The sequence below is a fragment of the Durio zibethinus genome, chromosome 17, assembly GCF_047325235.1.
Source record: "Durio zibethinus cultivar Kanyao isolate XHJ-2024 chromosome 17, ASM4732523v1, whole genome shotgun sequence".
NCBI classification, from domain to species: Eukaryota; Viridiplantae; Streptophyta; class Magnoliopsida; order Malvales; family Malvaceae; genus Durio; species Durio zibethinus.
The window spans coordinates 2,963,031-2,981,499 of NC_143178.1; the positions used below are offsets into that span (position 1 = coordinate 2,963,031).

General features: G+C 31.6%; 2 protein-coding genes across 3 annotated transcripts; one reads left to right on the forward strand and one right to left on the reverse strand.

The window, feature by feature from the left end:
• Positions 1 to 2,046: 2,046 nt before the first annotated feature.
• Positions 2,047 to 3,530, forward strand: LOC111286707 (uncharacterized). Its single transcript, XM_022876851.2, has one exon. It carries the CDS (start codon positions 2,231 to 2,233, stop codon positions 3,083 to 3,085), a length of 855 nt encoding a protein of 284 aa, XP_022732586.2. The 5' UTR covers positions 2,047 to 2,230; the 3' UTR covers positions 3,086 to 3,530.
• Positions 3,531 to 4,502: 972 nt separating this feature from the next.
• LOC111286716 (adenine phosphoribosyltransferase 3-like) lies at positions 4,503 to 9,791 on the reverse strand. Of its 2 annotated transcripts, none has more exons than XM_022876860.2 (6): positions 9,346 to 9,791; positions 8,712 to 8,822; positions 6,535 to 6,627; positions 5,798 to 5,947; positions 5,520 to 5,578; positions 4,503 to 4,824 (listed from the first exon to the last, which is right to left on the reverse strand). In XM_022876860.2, exons 2-6 carry the CDS (start codon positions 8,815 to 8,817, stop codon positions 4,771 to 4,773), a joined length of 462 nt encoding a protein of 153 aa, XP_022732595.1. In that variant the 5' UTR covers positions 8,818 to 8,822; positions 9,346 to 9,791; the 3' UTR covers positions 4,503 to 4,770. The 2 variants fall into 2 exon arrangements, with proteins under 2 accessions (XP_022732595.1, XP_022732605.1); XM_022876870.2 differs by having other exon boundaries at positions 9,185 to 9,790.
• Between the last annotated feature and the right edge of the window lie 8,678 nt (positions 9,792 to 18,469).

Here is an 18,469-nt window from a genome sequence, read left to right on the forward strand (position 1 = left end):
GCAAAGTCCAAATTGGGATCATTGGGAAATTTTGATAAAATATAATGCAAGACAAAAATAAGAGCTTAATTCTTCAAAGAGAGATCTGAACTATGAATGTCAATGGTTAAGTTATGAACAGGATAAAATATTTTTATTCTCATTTTTAAATTTTTATTATATTTATTTTCGAACTCATATTTAACAAATATTTTAAATTTATTTTTATTTTCATTTATACGAATATTTAATGAGTATAAATAATTCACATATTTGTAGCTTTTGAAAAAAATAAAAATAAAAATTTATTTTTTAACTTTTTTTTTAGTTTTTGTTTTGTATATTTTGCTAATTTTTTATAAATATATATTAATATATTTTTTTAATAAAAATATATTAATTTTAATTAATCTAAAATAATAATTTATATTATTTAATAAAAAAAACTATTTATTATATATATAAATATATATAGGATACGAATACAGAGCGGATACTATGTAACATATTTTTATCTTTATATTTAATAAAAATTTAAAATCATACACATATATATCTTCATACCCATAATATAATATTTATTTTTATCTCTATTTAAATAAAAAATTAATTTTTTTATTAAATATGAATAAAACTAACATCTCTAATATAAAGCTATCGATCATCTTTTATATGAATTGATATATTATTAAAATTGATACTTAAAAATTATAGGATCAAAAAAGCTTATAAATATAATATTTTGTTAAGAAAGATAAATAATAAGATACGGGAGTTAAAAGGGTAAACTAAGAATTTCAAAAAGAAAATCCGTATGAAGTTTTTTTAGTTCCAATTTACAGCTGCTGTTAAGGAAAAACATTGGTTGGGTAATTAGAAATATTATTGTCATAAAGAAATGAGCATAGGAAAGATGGTTGGAGAGGAAACCCGGTAGGTTAGAAGTCAAGTAACAGTGGGACAGAGTACTTACTAATATCACTCCATGTGTCAAACTTACAGTCAGAGAATAGAAGTGAAAGCCAAGGTCCACTGGCTTTCAGTTCCATTGAAACCTCAAGCTCACCAAGAACACTGTGTACAAAAGTTAATGTTTCTTGATTTGAAGAAGCAACTTAAAGTCAAGAAAGCCTATTGGAAGCAAGGCATTCATTAGAAAATAACTCGACTTTATACGTTTGATGGAATTAAGTGCTGAACTGGTGCCCAACTCTCTCTCTCTCTCTATTTTTTTTAAATTATAAAAATTTATATTTTAATCCGTTAAATACTATTTTTTAAAAATAATTATATAAAATAATTAAATTAAACTTCGAATTTTCTCTCTAATTAAGTTACTATTATAAATTACTTTAAAAAACATGAAAACCATTGTAAATGAACCATGTCTCTGGTTTTTGGAAACTGCAACGTGACAGGAACACCAAACTATGGATCTTGAATCTTAACTCTAGTTGACCCCATGAAAAAGTGTGGCAAGTGAAAGTCATGGCAACATTATATGCTGAAAAAAAAATGCAACCTTACTCACCATTCCCTTTCAACAAAAATTGCTGTTTATTCATTCAGTAGTCATTGAAAAGCTATAGGACATAGACAGCAAAATCCTGCATGCTTTTCATTTATTACCCTTTATGATGGATAAAGAATAAGAATAGAGGTAGCTAGTAAATTTTAAATGTCAAGACAGTTTTCTTTTTTTAATTTTTATTAAGAAAGTTAAGGGAATTTCATTGGTTTGCAAGGTTAATGAGGTCATATTACCTACATTAAATATTCTTAAAGCGCAAAATAAACCCATTTAATTAATTTTAATACCATTTTAAAAAAAAACTGTTTTACAATGAAAAATATTTTTCATAAAATCCTATATCCCAATCTTACCTTTAAAAAAATATCAAATTTCCGTTGTCATGTTGCTTTTCCTCATTAATGAATCTTTGTTTTTCCAACGAAGCGAAAACTTCCTAAGAATCCACGTGGTAGTGATAATAAAGAGCATTAGACTCTCTACGTAGTTTCATAAGGTCATTTTCGTCATTCCAAATACACAAATCCTCGTTTTATTATTCCGCCATGTTCCCTCTTTCCCATTCTTTCCCTCTTTACCTCGACCCAAAACCCCTCCGAGACACACAAATAAAAATGAAGGCTTCAAACCAAACAAAACTGAAAACAATGTTTTAGAAAGATATAAAAAGAAAAAGAGATCGATATTTGCTAGATTCTTTGGCTAAAAAGGGATCCGAGTATGGCAAGCGGGTGGGTCAAATCATTGCAATGCAAATCGAGAGCATTCGAAGATGTTTATCACCCGAGCCCGAAGTATTTCATACCCAGTTCCAGTTGTAGACGAGGTTCTCAGAGCATCAAAGACGTCATCGAAACGACCAAAAAACAGTCCAAGAAATCCAACCCGAAACTGCTTCCGACGTCCAGCAGTAAACCCGCCCCCGATTTGAATTATCCTCCGCCTCGGCATCGCCGGAGTTGTTCTGCCCCTGCACTTCCCGTTCGGAACCCTGACCCTGTCCTGCCAGCGCTGACCGAGCTGCCCGAGGGTCACCCTTCGAGGAATGTCGTGGAGATTATTTTTCATACGAGTTGGGGCCCCAAGGCTTTCACGGGTCTTATCGAGATGATTTTTAAAGTTCAAAATGGGCCGAGGACAGTGACTCGGTTCGAGGAGTATCGAGAGACTGTCAAGACTCGGTCTGGGTCGGGTGGTCCTGCTTCTGCTGACGAAGAAAACGCGAGGTGCGTCGCGGACGGGAACGAGGTCATGCGGTTCCATTGTTTGGGTCCCACTTCAGGGAACTGCGGGATGAACGACACGTGGCTATTATCCGGGCGGAAAGGTGCGGCCATATGCACGTATTCCGGGAGCGGTGGAGCTCACGTGAATGCGGGTGGTGGGTGGGGGAGGAGGGCGATGTTGGTTTGCAGGGTTATCGCGGGTCGAGTCTCAAAACGGGTGGGATTCGTATACGAGTCGTTGCAGGATGGGCGAGTTGGGTATGACTCAGTGAGTGGGAACAGCGGCGAGTTGCTCGTGTTTGATCCACGTGCTGTGTTGCCTTGCTTTCTTGTCATCTACAAATTATAAAAATATTTAAAAAACACTTTTTTTCTGCTTTTTTTTTTAAAGGGTGCATCGTCTTTGCTGCATTTACCAACACAATTTTTGTTTCTTTCTTTTTGGGGTTTTATTTTTTTAATTTTCCTGTGATTATTATTAGTAAAAATAATTGGGTTGATAAATGCTAATTGATCAAGTTTGAACTTAAACAACCGTTTGCTTTTCTCTTGTACTTAAATTGTTGTTAACTCATTAACTCACCCAAATATACGGTTTGGCGTTTGCTCTTTCTCGTGTAATGGGATTTTGAATTAAAGTGCTGTTCACTACTTAGACCATTTTGTCGTTTGGTGGGATTTTCTAACTTGTTGATCTTAAGGATGAAGAAAATTGATTAATTAACGGACTTGATTTGGATGCCAATTAGGTGCTAACCACGGTGGTTGTGGAAGTTTGGAATAGAATTTTCAGCTTGGTTCAACCAGCCATTGTTAGGCCAACAGGTACTCACCAATAGTTCTGGTGTGTTGATAATGCTTGAAAATTCTTGATCAAGAAAAAAAAAAGCATTCAATCTTTTAATGATGATTAGGACCCGAGAATTTATGGGGATCTATAATTGGATGCCGATTATTCTGAACGTGACAAAATGGATTTTTTTGTGATATTTAAAAGATTAGATGTGTTTTTTATTCAAGTTAATTACAGAATCATATTAAGTAACATATTTATAATTTTAATATCATATTAAAAATTTATTTTTACTTTACTTCAGGAACAATTGCACGAATACCCTTTTCGATTTTGTTAAATTACCCTGGATTTTGTTGTTAATCTGTACTGGTTTATGTTTTTATCTGATTCTGAAAGCCAGAAGCAGTATAATCAGAGAATGATTAACAAGTCGAACAGAGATCTCTACTAATATTTGCAGAGGTATCAGAGTCTATCATGGATATCGCCAGGTCGAAGAATAGTCGCTCAGTTTGGCTGCTGATTTCGACCAGAAACGTTATACATTGAAACAGAGAAACCCAGAATAAAATCCCCCAACATGCAACATTCAATGCTGGCATTTTCAGGAATGAAACTGACAAAAACTAACCGCAAGTCCCACCTACTTTGTTCTTCATGCATTTACTTCCCTTGGGGGAGAAAATGAAAGGTTGATGATAGGTGGTAAACAGTCCACCATTTCCTCTGTTTGGTAGAAGGAAAGCATATCATTATATCAACAGCTAAGGTGACAGTATCAGTAGTTGAATCCTGGTAAAGACACGCAACCTAAGCATGTCCTTAGATCTGATAAATCCAGCATTGTTTGGCATCCAATGCAGGTTTCGTCCATCACATTTATTCTTTTACTAGTCGGTTTCATCCATGATCAACGCAAGATGTAAGTTGAAGTAACCATCCATCATGACAAACAATATATTCACAGAAAGGCAGAATGGATTTATATAATTCATTTCTTAAATTGAAAAAAAGAAAGAAAAATCTTACAAGCATTCGCATAAATTCATTGATTCTGTGCTGCTAGTTGAAACAAAGGTCTCAATCCCAAGGCCTATCAAAATTTACTAATGTATGAAGAGAGTTCAGGTAAAAAACCAGAAGTAGATTCCAGACGAAAGGTAGCGATCGATGGTGTACTCTAATGTACATCTCGTTATGCTAGCACCGTTTCGAGCAAACTGTATCATCAGCAAGGATCAATGGGACTCCACAAGCACATATAATGGCTTGCCATTCAAGCGTTCTCGACCCTGCAAAATTTGCCAAATTTAAAGATGTTTACTTAAAAGGGTTCACCGATTGAGTGCCAAAACTAAAAAAGCAACTAACAGATCATAAGTAGAGAGATATCCCGACCCAACATATATGGATTAGCCCAAGGTATAATTATGCCGATCAAGAAGCTATACAGTTAAACATATTCTCTATCCTTATAGACTCTCACTCATGAACAACATTTTGACATTTGGCTACTTGGCAAAGTAGTCAACTAGTCTGAATAAAAAGACAGGATCCAAATGTATATGCCATAATTTAAGGAGTGATTTAACTCTTCTGCAGCTAAGGTTCCACCTATACTTCAATATTCAAGGGCTACGTTGCTAACCGATTGCATGCCTTCTAACAATACTAATGTTAATATTTGCACATTCACAGGTTCATTATGTAATCTGGATCATCACTTTGGATGTACTGCAAAGTTATTTAGAAACCTATAACAATAGAAAAATTAGTAAAGGCAGTTCAAACATTCAAAACCAGGGGGTACATTCTGGAAAATTCCTTCTACTTCTGATCGTCAATCAATTGTTGAATGTATTTGTGCTTCACACTTCACAAAATCCATGCAGTTGTGTGTTTTCTTGTATGCACTTTATGCATTTGTGTAGGCGAAGCTATGTGCAGGAGTACAGGAATTAGCTAAGATTGGTAATAAAATATATACCTTTAAATCAGGTAACTCGATTACACAAGCACATTCAACTACATCTGCTCCAACCCGTTCTGAAAACATACAATTTTTGTGAATGATTCAGTAATAAGAAAGAGACATGCTATCTACAATTCAAGAATGCCCAATAAAAAAATGTAGAAAACTAGAGTGAAGACCCATGCAATAGATCAGAGATCATATATCATCTTTCTTACCTTGGACATGAAAATTAGCGTAATTTGCCAATAGAATACTACTGAAAACACAAAGATAACACAAAATAAAATTACCCAGTAATTTCATAGCAGCACAAAGAGTGCCTCCAGTTGCTATCAGGTCATCAACAACCAAGGCCCGCTCACCAGGTTCAACAGCTCCAACATGCATCTCAAGACAATCCCTTCCATATTCCAGTACATACTCTTCTGAGATAACTTTACCTGACACCATTGCCAATATTTGGAAAAAAAAAAAACAAATAAAATATAAGTTTTAGCCTTAATAACCTCAGGATTTGATATTTTTAGGAAGCATGAATATAAGTAATAAATATAAGAGTCAACATCTTTTAGAACATCCTCAAATGATATGGCATTATAATGAATGTAATCAGAAAATTACAAAAATACAAAAGAACAAGAAATAAACAAAGCTATAATACAAATAGAATAATAGACAATAGATTATGTCATCATGTTAGAGAGAGACAACTCTGGCAAACATGCACAAATGATCTCCCTGACTTCATCAGCAATTTTAGTCCATCAAATATCAACCGGGTTGCATTTTTGTCACTGAGCATGAACTCTCTATTATAACAATAAAATACAAACAACACATCAAGCAACAATAACAGCAGACTTTGCAACATTACCAATAAGGTAGGCAATTAACAAGCATGCCATATATACAAATACATGTGTGTGTGTGTGTGTGTGTGTGTATATATATTATATATAACAGAATTATGAAATTTTCTTGTGCATGACTGCAAACTGAGAAAATAGTACAGAATGATGAGAATTACCAGGCAACTTCTTTGGTTTTCTTAAAGGTACAAACTTTGCTCCAATTTCCAATGCAATGGGAGGACCAAAAATAAAACCCCGAGCTTCTATACCTGAGATACAAGCTTTTTCATATATAAATCCAAGATACAGGAATATACAAAATGGGTAAGTAAAAGTGAATGAACATAACAAGAGACAAATCTAGTAACAGAAGACTAAAGATAATATCAAAGCAATAGATAACTGCTCCAGATGTCTGCACCTGCTTAAAAGAATTCATAAACAGCCTTACCCAGCCAGTCAAAGAAAAAATTCTAAATGACACAAGAAGCATATTGGAGGTCCATTTAAGCAGCATACAAAGCTCAAGCATTGCTCCAAATTCATCCCCCTTTTCCCCTCAGCTCACATGAAATAAAATGAACGAACGCATTCTAACCAATGGCTAGTTTGTCCTCCTCAACCTCTAACCAAATCTAAAACATTTACAACCCAAACGAAAAGCCATACAGTAGACAACTAAAAGCCTGTCATCAACTGAAAAATATAAGAATTAAGATTAGAGAAGGTCATTTCTGTCATAGTCTAGGATGAACTTACTGCCACATGACATGACCTTCCAGCTCAAGTAGATAAAAGGTAAAACCAACTAATAGCAAAACTAAGTATAAACATGGTCAGCCCCCACTTGACAGACTTTGTTGTTGAGTTTCAGTCCATGCACAAGCATATGAATCTTGAAATAAACAGTTTCAGTAAAGAGAGCCTCAACCTTTTTTTTTTTTTGTATTGAACACGAGAATAGTATTAGTTGGACATAGTTTATAGCAAAGTTTTTCAGACATAGATTCCAAATCAGATTTTAAATGACACCATCTTCAGTCAATTGGGAAGGGGTTTAAATTCCAAGGCAATCAAATACAACATTCTCCCTCGTATTTGCATGACAAAAAAAATTAGAAACCTAGGAATTTGACCTAACCAACTGGATAATATTAACAAGAATAGTGATAAGATGTTATCCTTATCTGCTGAGGTAGACGCCGCAACTTTCCATTCGAGAACACAAAAACATCCACAAAAGCATCCATAAAGTTTCCATAAAAAACAAGAAGACAACCTAAGTCCACATTAGCACACAAAGAGACAAATTCTAATACACAAGTAATAAGACAAAGCACATAAATTATAAATGCTTAAACAAGTTTTCTCATTTTAATAAACAATGACCAAGGCCCCAAGTTCGTCGGAGTGACAGTTGGTATTTTTGGAGTTTTGCCACAAGGCATGAGAAAAACACAGCAACATTATCATTTCATTCAGCAATATAGGCAGTTGAGACAAATGCTACAGGAATATAAATTGCTTCGATTACCATAACCGAGTTCTGATATCCATCAATCTGTCCCACATCTCATTCAACAATTCCACAACTTCAGGCAACTACATCAGCAAACGGCGATAGAAGGAAAACAACATTCCATAAAAGGGAAAATGGACAAAAAACTGTTCCAATTACTTAATTATTTAACTTAAGGGGTCCAATTTCCAGGATTGATTATATACAAGGAAAACAACGAATGCATCCCAAACAAATGGCATCAAGCCATCCAACAGTAACAGAGCAGATATCCACATTACGGTTCTATACAAAAATAACGAAAAAAAAGGAGGGAGGCACCAATCACAATTTACATCATCCGGGTCCACCTATCCATCACCAACCACCATCCAGCCAAAACAGACCCAACCCAAGCACATGCCAACAAGAAGAATGTGATAAGGAGAACAAAAGAGAGCCGCTCAAAGGGGGAAAAGAAAAGAAGCTAAAGAGAGAGAGGAGCAATCAATGGCACAACCCACTAGCAAAGGTTGATAGTCAAACGAGAAATGAATTCTAAAAGAAAAAAACAGACTCACTTCCATTCATAATCCAAAAAAGAGCATTCCTAAAGACAACCAGAAACTTATGCAACTTGAAGGGCCATATCCTTTTTACTCCAGCTTCCACAGAAGCTACTTTCTCGTAGGCATGGACCCCACCCCCCTTGATGGTAATCAAAGAGTGATAAAAAGGTTCTTACAAAGTTTTGGATCAAATCTTTAGCACATCAAGAACCATAATAGTTACAAAATAAAAAATACTACCATTTAAAAAATATATTATCTTTATCCTTCTTAAATTTCTTTTCACCTGCAACAACTGAAATATCCTTCCCTTTGTATCTCTCTACGAACAAATCCACTGTGTCCTTGAATGCTTTAGGATCCAGTAACAGCGTAGTTATGTCCTGAAACATTATACCTGCCATTTCCACCATTAATAAAACCATATTTACAATCTTACATAACAAACAAAGATAACATGGAACTAATCTGATGAATCGTAGAACTTTCTTTCAAAATGACAAATACCCCAGTTTGAATTGTTAGATAAGTCATATCAAGATCAATAAAGTTTCAGTCTCTATGTTTGTTTCTATGATTCCAAGCACTGGAAAATTTCTGGGTTTCAAACCTTTTATTCATTTATTCATTTATTCACATTTTTATAGCAACATGGAGAGTAAACCCCCCCAACGAAAACAGAGTTCATGACAGAACACAAAGAGACCAAGAAACCTTTTTTATGAACAACACGAATATGGAAATAAGAAACAGAGGAACCTGGTTTGGGGAAATTGGGGACAACACGAATCTTGGATTGAATGCCATGGATACGGGGATCTGTGTCTCTGTGAGCCGACATTGTCTATTGTTTTTATGTATAATCTATCTACCTATCTATTTCTATATCTAGTCAATCTTATTCCTCCCTCTCTTTATACCTCGTAAGTAAAGAGAAAGATACAGCACCACCAGGCAAGCAAAACAAATCCCTTTCTCTTGTCTCCCTCGCTCCCTATGTTTCTTTGATATTTCTCACCTCCCAAACACAAACACACCCTTAAAATGAAGAAAAGATAGAGAAAAAAAGCGGGTATTTATAAGAAGAGGATATTTAATTTGTTGGTGAGGTAAAAAACAGGGAGAGAGGAGGGGGCTCTCTGCACAAAAAATACGGAGAGAGAAAGAGTGGGGGAGGGGAGAAATCTTTGCTTATACAAGCAAGAGAGACTGAGAGATTGGTTGTGTAAAAAAGGGGTAAAGAACAAAAAGTAGAACCACGAGGCCCCCTTCTCTTTTCCCCTTTCCTTTATTTGCAGGTTTTTTTTTTTTATTCACTTCTTTTTCTCTGACTGATTTCCCTGTCTATCCATGTAAAAATCCTGTCTTGTTCATTTGCCATTGTTTTTGGGTTTTAGCTTTCAAGTGTTAAAAGTTGTGGCCGCGGCTTGCCGTTGGATGTGTTTGGCGCTCTTCTCGACTGGGGTAAATTACGTTTATTTCTCTACCTTTCCTCGTATCTGCAATCTTGTCCTCCTTTGTACTTATTTATATATTGGCTAATGTTTTATTTTGTCGCTTAATTAAAATCCTTTAACTTGGCATCTTATGTTAATTATTCACCAATAGATACAATTATTTGATAATTATAAAACTTTTATTCGATCTGTTAATTTAAAAAATAATATAATAATATGATATAAATATAATATAAATAAAAAATATAAAAAAATGACATTATTTAAAATTTTAATAATATATACACAAGTTTAATAAGATCCAAAAAATATGTTTTATATTTTTGTGTCGATAAAAATTATAACATGTGATTTTCATATAAAATATTATATAAATATATAAATTTTAATAATTTAAATAACACAAATATACGAATCGTCAAATTTAATTTTTATTTTTTGATAAAAATATTTGATATCAATTGATTCTTATAATGATTTTAAAAAGATAATATTTAATATATTTAAAATTAAAATTTTACTATTTATAATTTATTTTTTATTTTCAGACTATTTTTTATATGGGAAATATAATAATGTGCGTTTATTTAAGAAAAAAATCCTCCTTACCAAAAAAAAAAAAGATAGAAATCATTGTTACGAGGGAAAGAAATTTATGTATGAATGTTGACTAGAATATATGGAAATACAACTCTATATTGCCTTCCTTACCAAACCTGATAGCCTTCTTACCTTTGACACAATACCATAGAAGTGACATGATATACTATATATGCACATATAACTTGAACTCAAATCACTTAAACCAAAAACATTGGTGATACTATTATTTCGTAGAATATAACTTTATAATTAGTTCTCCTGTCCCATGCAAAAATTAAGCCAATACTCACTTTCCCACCCTAGAATTTAGCTTTGACTCCTACTAAATAAGTCTCTATCATTCGTCAACACGAGATTGATTCAATTAACAGGATCATTTTTATCGAGATAATTGATTTTGAATTTGAATATAATTAATAATTTTTTATTAAAATCATCTCAAATATTCAAATTATATATAGTATTTTTTAGATTATTAGTTAGATGTATCTTATCTTGACTCAAAAAATTAAACGATATATTTATCTTTAATTTTTTCGTGAAAAATAAAAGTCTCTATCATTCTTTTTTCTTTTCTTTTGAAATTTTTATGCGTATCTACCATTTCTTCCAAGCTAATAACAAATGTAATCCAAGTCTGTTCACCGTATAAATGCCTAAAAAGCTATTGATCAATGAAATTCAAGAAAAGTAAGGAGAGGGACAGAAAGAGACTGATAACCAGCTGTTGAATCTTGAAGATGCATACAATTTCTTGACCCAAAGGAAAAAAAAAATTTTGTAAGACTTAAAAACTTTTGGGCACTTGTTTGTCATACCTTATACGCCAGATCTTTTTTGACATATAGTTTGTTAAGTGGACCAGCTCAGTTAAGTGAATAATGAAAATTTCAACATCTGCTGTTGTGGGGAGACAATTGCTTTTCTGAACTTTTTGTCTATCAACTACATCTACCATTTAATCTATAATCTGATTTTTTTTTTCCACATTTAATTTGACAGCTATTTGAGAGAAGATTTATAAGGTATGTATTGTAAGTAGTTATAGAATGAGTTAAAAGACAGATGATTTTAGAGTTGACAACGGATCAGATAATGACAAATTTTTATTTGTTCTGAATCTTATTCGATTTGATATTCATCAAACTCAAACCTGATTCAATTTTTTTTTTCATACTTGAACTTACCTTGATTTGATATTATATAAACTGTATATGATTCGATTAGATTCGAAATTAATAAAATATTATTTTTAAATATATAATTAAAAAAAAAATTTATATAATATCAGATCGTGTAAGATTAGATTTGCCTGAAACCCAAACCTAATTCGATCCCGATTTTTTTAATTATCTTTATCCAATCCGACTCGAAATTTGATTTAAAAAAAAAAAAAAATCATATGATGTCGAGTTGAGTCGGAACCCGCCGAAGATGGATTGGGTTACCGACCTTAGATGATTTTGTTTGTGTGGTGTTCAAAGCTACCTTATGAAACAATAATCTTCAATTATCGAAATAAAAATTAAAAATTTTGATTTAACTCAATTTATTTATATATTATTTTAAAAAGGTGATATATAATAATTTTAAAATTTAAATTTTAACACTTATAATAGTTTTCTTTACCTTATATTGCAATATTTTTGTAAAAAAAAAAAAAAAGGCTAAAGACCAAGTTTGATTAATGTTGTAATTATAATGTCATTTTTTTTAATCTTAATTAGGTAATCCTTATATCAATGTATTCCAAGAACTTTGGTATTTTGTGATTAATATTTAAACATTGTTTAATATTATCCATATAATCTATAAATGTTGAGAATATGTTCATTAGTAGGTTTATTGGGTCCAAGCTAATCAAAATGATTTGAGAATTGCCTTGCAAGTCAAGAGTTGAAAAGAGAAATTAACCAAGTAATTAAGGGGCCACATGCAGCTATTGATTAATCCTTGTTATCTATAACTCAAAATTACTTACGAAGGCTAATAAGAGTGGCTTATAAGAGTTGACATAAGAAATTAAAGTTTAAGATTTGAATCTAAAGTATCTAGATTCAAATCTTTTGATTTTTTTATTGATAAACAATATGTAAATTTTAAAAATTTTTGTTAATTAATAATTTATCATAATCTTACATTGAAAATGAAATAATCTACATTTAAAAAAAAAAAAAAGAAAATTACTGATGAAAACATTAAAAATCTTTGCCCTTAGCCCAACATGCTCCCAGTCACTATTTTCACTATTTTGTACCTATCAATAGTTATGGTCTGGAAATGGGCACGAAGGCAAGGAGACAGAAAAAATAAAATGAAGGGGGGGTGGGCTTTGGGTTGCAGATAACATTAACAGCTCTCTGACAAGCTGCCATATCTCTCCATCTCTGTCACTGTTTAATTATCAAGGGTTCCTTTCAAATCTGCATGGCAATATTCTGTGGGCAGCTCTCATCCCCTTCACGTTAATCAAAATATCCCTTTCTCAATTACATGCGAAATCTAAGTAATAGCAACACATCACCTGCCTCTACTACAATCCTTTGTTAATTAAAGCAGACCAAGCAAACCAATGTCAAATTTCTATTACATATAACTATATATTTACAATGGATTTGTATTTCCTGCATATACCTTCAATTGAGGACAGTGACTTAGGGCTTTTGGCATCATCTCCCCCCCCCCCCACCCTTCTTATCAACTAAACGAGAGCCACCACCCTTATATAAGAAAATATATCTTTCGTATATGGGTAAAAGTTGAATTGTCTCTCTCAAAATATTAATAGGGAAATATGAAGTCAAATCAAGAAGCGTGAGGTGCACTGACGAGAGGATTGACAGAAATGGTAAAAAACAAATGTTCAATATTAATACATTTAGATTTAAATTTTTTTACGCTATAAGGCAACGAAATCTACATCAAATATAGAATATCCCATTCCCTCCGCAAATTTGCATGTAGATCCAAGGATTATTTGCCTATTTTGCATTTCATTTTCTTTGTCAGCAAAATCTTCTTGCAAGATTGTGTTTGCTATTTACGGCAATGCTTTGTCAACGATTAACCAATAATTTTAAGTACGTACCGCATAGGTTGTTAAAAATTGATTGACATAATGGCAAATTTCTTTGTAGAAAATTTTCCTCATATGAGCTTTTGACGATCATCAGGTCCCTCATCTATATTCTAAAATATAGTTAATTTTTCTTACCCCAAGACTTTGCTCTTAATTTCTTAAATATGATGCTTATACTTTATGTATTTTTATTGGAGCCATGTTCGAGGGTTAAAAGTTTAAGCCTAGAAAACAACAAAGAATTGAAGAACACAACATCAAATTTCAATTAGAAACAAACAATTTCAGACCCACTATTTAATAAAATCCGAACCACATATATATATATATATATATATTCGTTCCTTGAAACCAAAACAAGAACCATTTAAAAAAAAAAAAGAGAAATAATTGTGGAATACAAATAAAGCTTAATTAAGTGGCTTAAATAAAAACCCTATATATACAGAGCACAAAGAATCGTTGTCGAGACAGCCTCATCTAGGCAACGCAATTTATCTTAAGCGGCGGCAGAATTGCTGTTTTGCTGTCGTTTTATTAGTTTATGCATTCAATAATGGAAGTGGCTTTGTTTCAACCTGGATCAATATTTTATTTCGGTTGTCAAGACCTTTTTTTTTTTTTTTTTTTCTGTTGATTACCCATCTCTCCAAACGAACATGTGTTTATGTTGTTGTTATTGTTTTTATTTTCACTCTTATCACATGAAATAATATTATCATATCTTCAATACCACAACTTGCATGATTAAATATTCCAAAGTAAACATATCTTAGATGTTAATTAAAGGCATGCTATGTCTCTGAAAAGCCACTCAATTTCTACTATGTTTCAATTAATTAAATTGATTACTTAAGGTGCAAACATTAAGAATCTTAGTTACTGCATCAGCATGAGCAATCCTTCAATCCTGCCAAATGGTAGTAATTTCATGATTTAGCAGGGGCAGGATGGGCACCAGAAATGCTGGGAGAGTTATTATAGGGAATTGAAACTCTACGAAGGAGAGCGCTGTAGGGCACTATGTAACAGTAAAAGAGTTAGGGTAGGTTACCCTACAAAGCTAAATAAAATGTGTTTGGTAGGTACATGTGGGGATATCTCTTTGGCGGACAGCCCAGAGATCTTGTTGTCCCCACTTTCCCCATCCAATCCCAACCCCCCCTTCCCCCCACACACACACACATCAATGCAATCTAATGGGCAGCAGCAAATACGCCTTTAGCTATGTTTTTTTCGGAACAATATTTCTACTAGCATAGGGTTATACGCACGAACAAATAATTTTTCGACGAAAAAATTTTATATTTGAATTTTGTTGATGATTATTTATTAAAATAATTTTAAATATATAATTTATAATTATTTATTTTAAATTATTAAATGTAATATATTTTATTTTAATTTAAAAAATTAAAAAATTTATCTATTTTAAATTTAAAAAAAAAAGGTTATACGCTGTTGGCTGTGCCACTAAAATTAAACTATTGGATTTATGGCTGAACAGTTCATTGGATTATCAATTAAATTTAAATATTAATTTTAATAAAATTTATTTAATATAAATTTTTTATTATAATTATAATAATTTTTATAATTATTTTCAATTTAATTGAAATCAATCTCCTTGCTTGCTGCGTCAAACTCTCCATTGGCCCTTTCGGACACCGGATTTTCCATCTAGGGTTGTCTTGTTTTGATTCTTCGAAAACTGGGGACAGCTAGTTTGATCTACATTTACGTTTCTCTCTCTTTCAGTCATGTTTGAAGACGACAGCATTTGAGATTTTGTACAGAGTTTTGACATAGATTTTTATTGGTTTGGAGTCACAATCACATTTAAGTCTATTAATTACTGAGAAGCATTTCCAAATGATCTTGCAAGAAAGAAGCTTTTCACCAGCCAATGAAAAATTGGGCTGTCTCCACTCTCTTCCAGCAATTGTGAGACCTAAGATTCTCGCCTGGTTTTATTAGCCTGTTTCGGTGTGGTTTTATGGTGCTGAAGACTTCCGTAATTCGACGGCTAAATAAAGCAGACGTTGAAAAGGCTTCGGAAACTACCAAAATAAGTCAAACTGAGCAGTGGCCGACTCTGTCATTGAATTAGATTGAATTGAATGGAATTTTTTTTAGGTATTATATAATATTATAAATTTTTAATTTTTAATTTAAATATAAATTAAATTAAATTATATTTTATTGATTTTATTTTATTTTTATATATCATTTTTATTTTATAAAATTTTAAAATATATATAAAAACTAATATATATATAATATTAAATTCAATTTAATTTTTTTATTTTTATCCAAAATTCAATTCAAATTTAATATAAATATATATTTATTTGTTATTTAAATTTAATTCAAATCAAATAAAAAAATTCAATCCAAAGAAAATCAAATATATATATTTTTTCATCCCTTACCAAGTCTAACTTGCAAGGCAAATGCCATGCTCAGGACGAACAGAGATTCAGTTTCCCTTCCTGACCTGCCTGCCTTGAGCAGGCTTACTCGCACGACTGCAGAACCCAAACTTTCTCTCGTCTTCACGTAGTTGTCTCAGATCTTCCAATCACGAGGAAATAAATATTTTATCATGGATGGAACTCTAATTTGTTTTAATCTAACAGCTGTTATCACTATATAAGTATGGAAAAATTAATTGCCATTAATCAGATTCTTAAAAATTTAGTTGTTTATAAACTATACTTACTATTAATTTGTTCCCTTAAAACTGAGATGCAGTGGTTCAATCAAATGTGGATAATACCTCTGAAAGGAGTACATAGAAATTATCATTAATAAGTCTAGTAAAGCTTTTGGACGGTGCATGACAGATTAACCACTTAATTTATGTTGTTTTGGACACATATACCACCATAATTAATTGATTATTCTCTTGGATTTGACTTGGTATATATATCTTTTTTTTTTAATTTTTAATATAAAATTTACCTCTAAATTTTTATTTATTTAACTTTTTTTTTAAATATTTCTCAAATTTGTAATTTTAAAAAAATTATTCAATATGCATACCATATGAATTAATACTCAATTAATCTTGGCTTGTGCATGATAAGAAAATGGACTCAAATGCATCTTACCCAAAATTTTTACTTCTGTTAAATTTTAAACTTGGATGGAGAGCTTTGATTTGAATCTTAGTAAAAAAATTTTCTACTGCCAAATAATTTATCATATGTTCATGGGGATATGATTGTTACTATGAAAATAGTACCAGTTGATATTCCAGAAATTAATTGGGGTTGATTAGTTTTCTGACATTAAATTATTAACCGGTCGAGAAATGTTGCCTCCACTGACAACAAATTCTTTTCTGAAACCGACTTTGAAGAAATTTATCAAGGTAATATGATTAGAAAAGGTAAAAATACTTGAAACAAACGGTTTTGATTCGATCCGATATTTTAGGATCGATTTTTTTATTTTAAAAATCGGATATCAAGTCGGATAAAATTAAATAACGTAAAAAAATTTGAGTTCGGATCGGGATCGGGTTTTATACAAATCCGATCTAATATATATAAAAAATTTATTTTTTAATTATATATTTAATTTTATATATTTATATATAATTTTATATTTATATTTAAAATAATATTTTATTAATTTCGAGTAGGATCGGATTGGATTTGATTTTATATAATGTCGGATCAGATCGAGTGAGATTCTAATATTAAAAATAAAAAAATTTATCGGATCTAATATGAATACGAATTTTATATGTTTAAAGTCAGATTGAATTTGGGACGAGCAAAATTTATCCGATCCATTGCCATCATTAAATATGATCATATCAATGTTCTTAAAAAAAAAAAAGGAGAAATTTTTTTTTTTATCTAATGGTATTTGATATACAAGCAGAGAAAATTGTCACCAAAGACATGGAAAGCAACAAAATAAAGTTGAGATTTGAAAGAGAGATCTCAACTCCTTGTTGAAATTAATTTTACGCATTCAAAAGTTATTTTTGATTCAAATGTAATATTAAATAATAAATTTTTTTTAATTTTTTCGTTTTAAATTTTGCTTTTTCTGCTCAATTAAAAAATTTTCTCAAAAGAAAGTGGTTTTACGGTGAAAGAATCCATTTAAATAAAAAATTATCTTATTATCCTTATATTTTTAACATTTTATTATTTTATACATATCTTTTAAAATATTTCAATTATTCATAATAATATCAAATACTTAAAATTTTTAATTACGCTTTTTAAATGTACATTTTACAACTCAATTTTTTTTTTCAGTCACAACAATAATGTTAAACTAAACAGAGACAGATTAATCAAATAATTTTTTCTTTCGACTGGTTGCTTTGCATACAATTTGCTTTAATTTCTATCTTAAGCAAGACTAATCAACTATGTTCTCTCCCATAATCACTAGTGTTTTTGATGATTAGTCATGAAGAAAAAGATGTAGTTTCAAAAGATAATCATATGATTCTAGTTACAGTTTTTGTCTACAATTTTCTGGCTTGGAAAAAATTTTTCTTGCCATAAAAAGATCAAAGACTAAGATTTTTTGGGCCCACCACCCAAGGAAGCTAGGCATCACTAGTGGCTGAGAAGAAACAACAGATTGTAGTGCCTAACTTTACATAACACCTCTGCTTGTTCTGCTCATATTCCACTCATGCATCAAATATTATGGATTTATTATCTGATATGGTCATCCCACACTTGGCAAATCATGGTTGCTTAAAGGACCTTCATGATTCCAAGTAGAATTTTTTGCTCAGAGGATCTTGAACAATTCAATTGAAGATTTTTAATTCATAGATTTTCTTCAAACAAAAGAAGCTGTGAGGAAAAGAAAAGAAAGAAAAACCCCACATTATGGAAGGGAAACTATTGCTCTTTCTCCAAGTGA

Bases quoted from the DNA above. Each gene is read 5' to 3' on its own strand.
- LOC111286707 (XM_022876851.2), top strand. From the start codon at position 2,231: ATGGCAAGCGGGTGGGTCAAATCATTGCAATGCAAATCGAGAGCATTC.
- LOC111286716 (XM_022876870.2), bottom strand. From the start codon at position 9,266: ATGTCGGCTCACAGAGACACAGATCCCCGTATCCATGGCATTCAATCC. The intron at 8,823-9,184 runs GTTCCTCTGTTT...TGGAAATGGCAG, and splicing joins CCCCAATTTCCCCAAACCAG to GTATAATGTTTCAGGACATA. The intron at 6,628-8,711 runs GTGAAAAGAAAT...CTTGTATCTCAG, and splicing joins GGATATTTCAGTTGTTGCAG to GTATAGAAGCTCGGGGTTTT.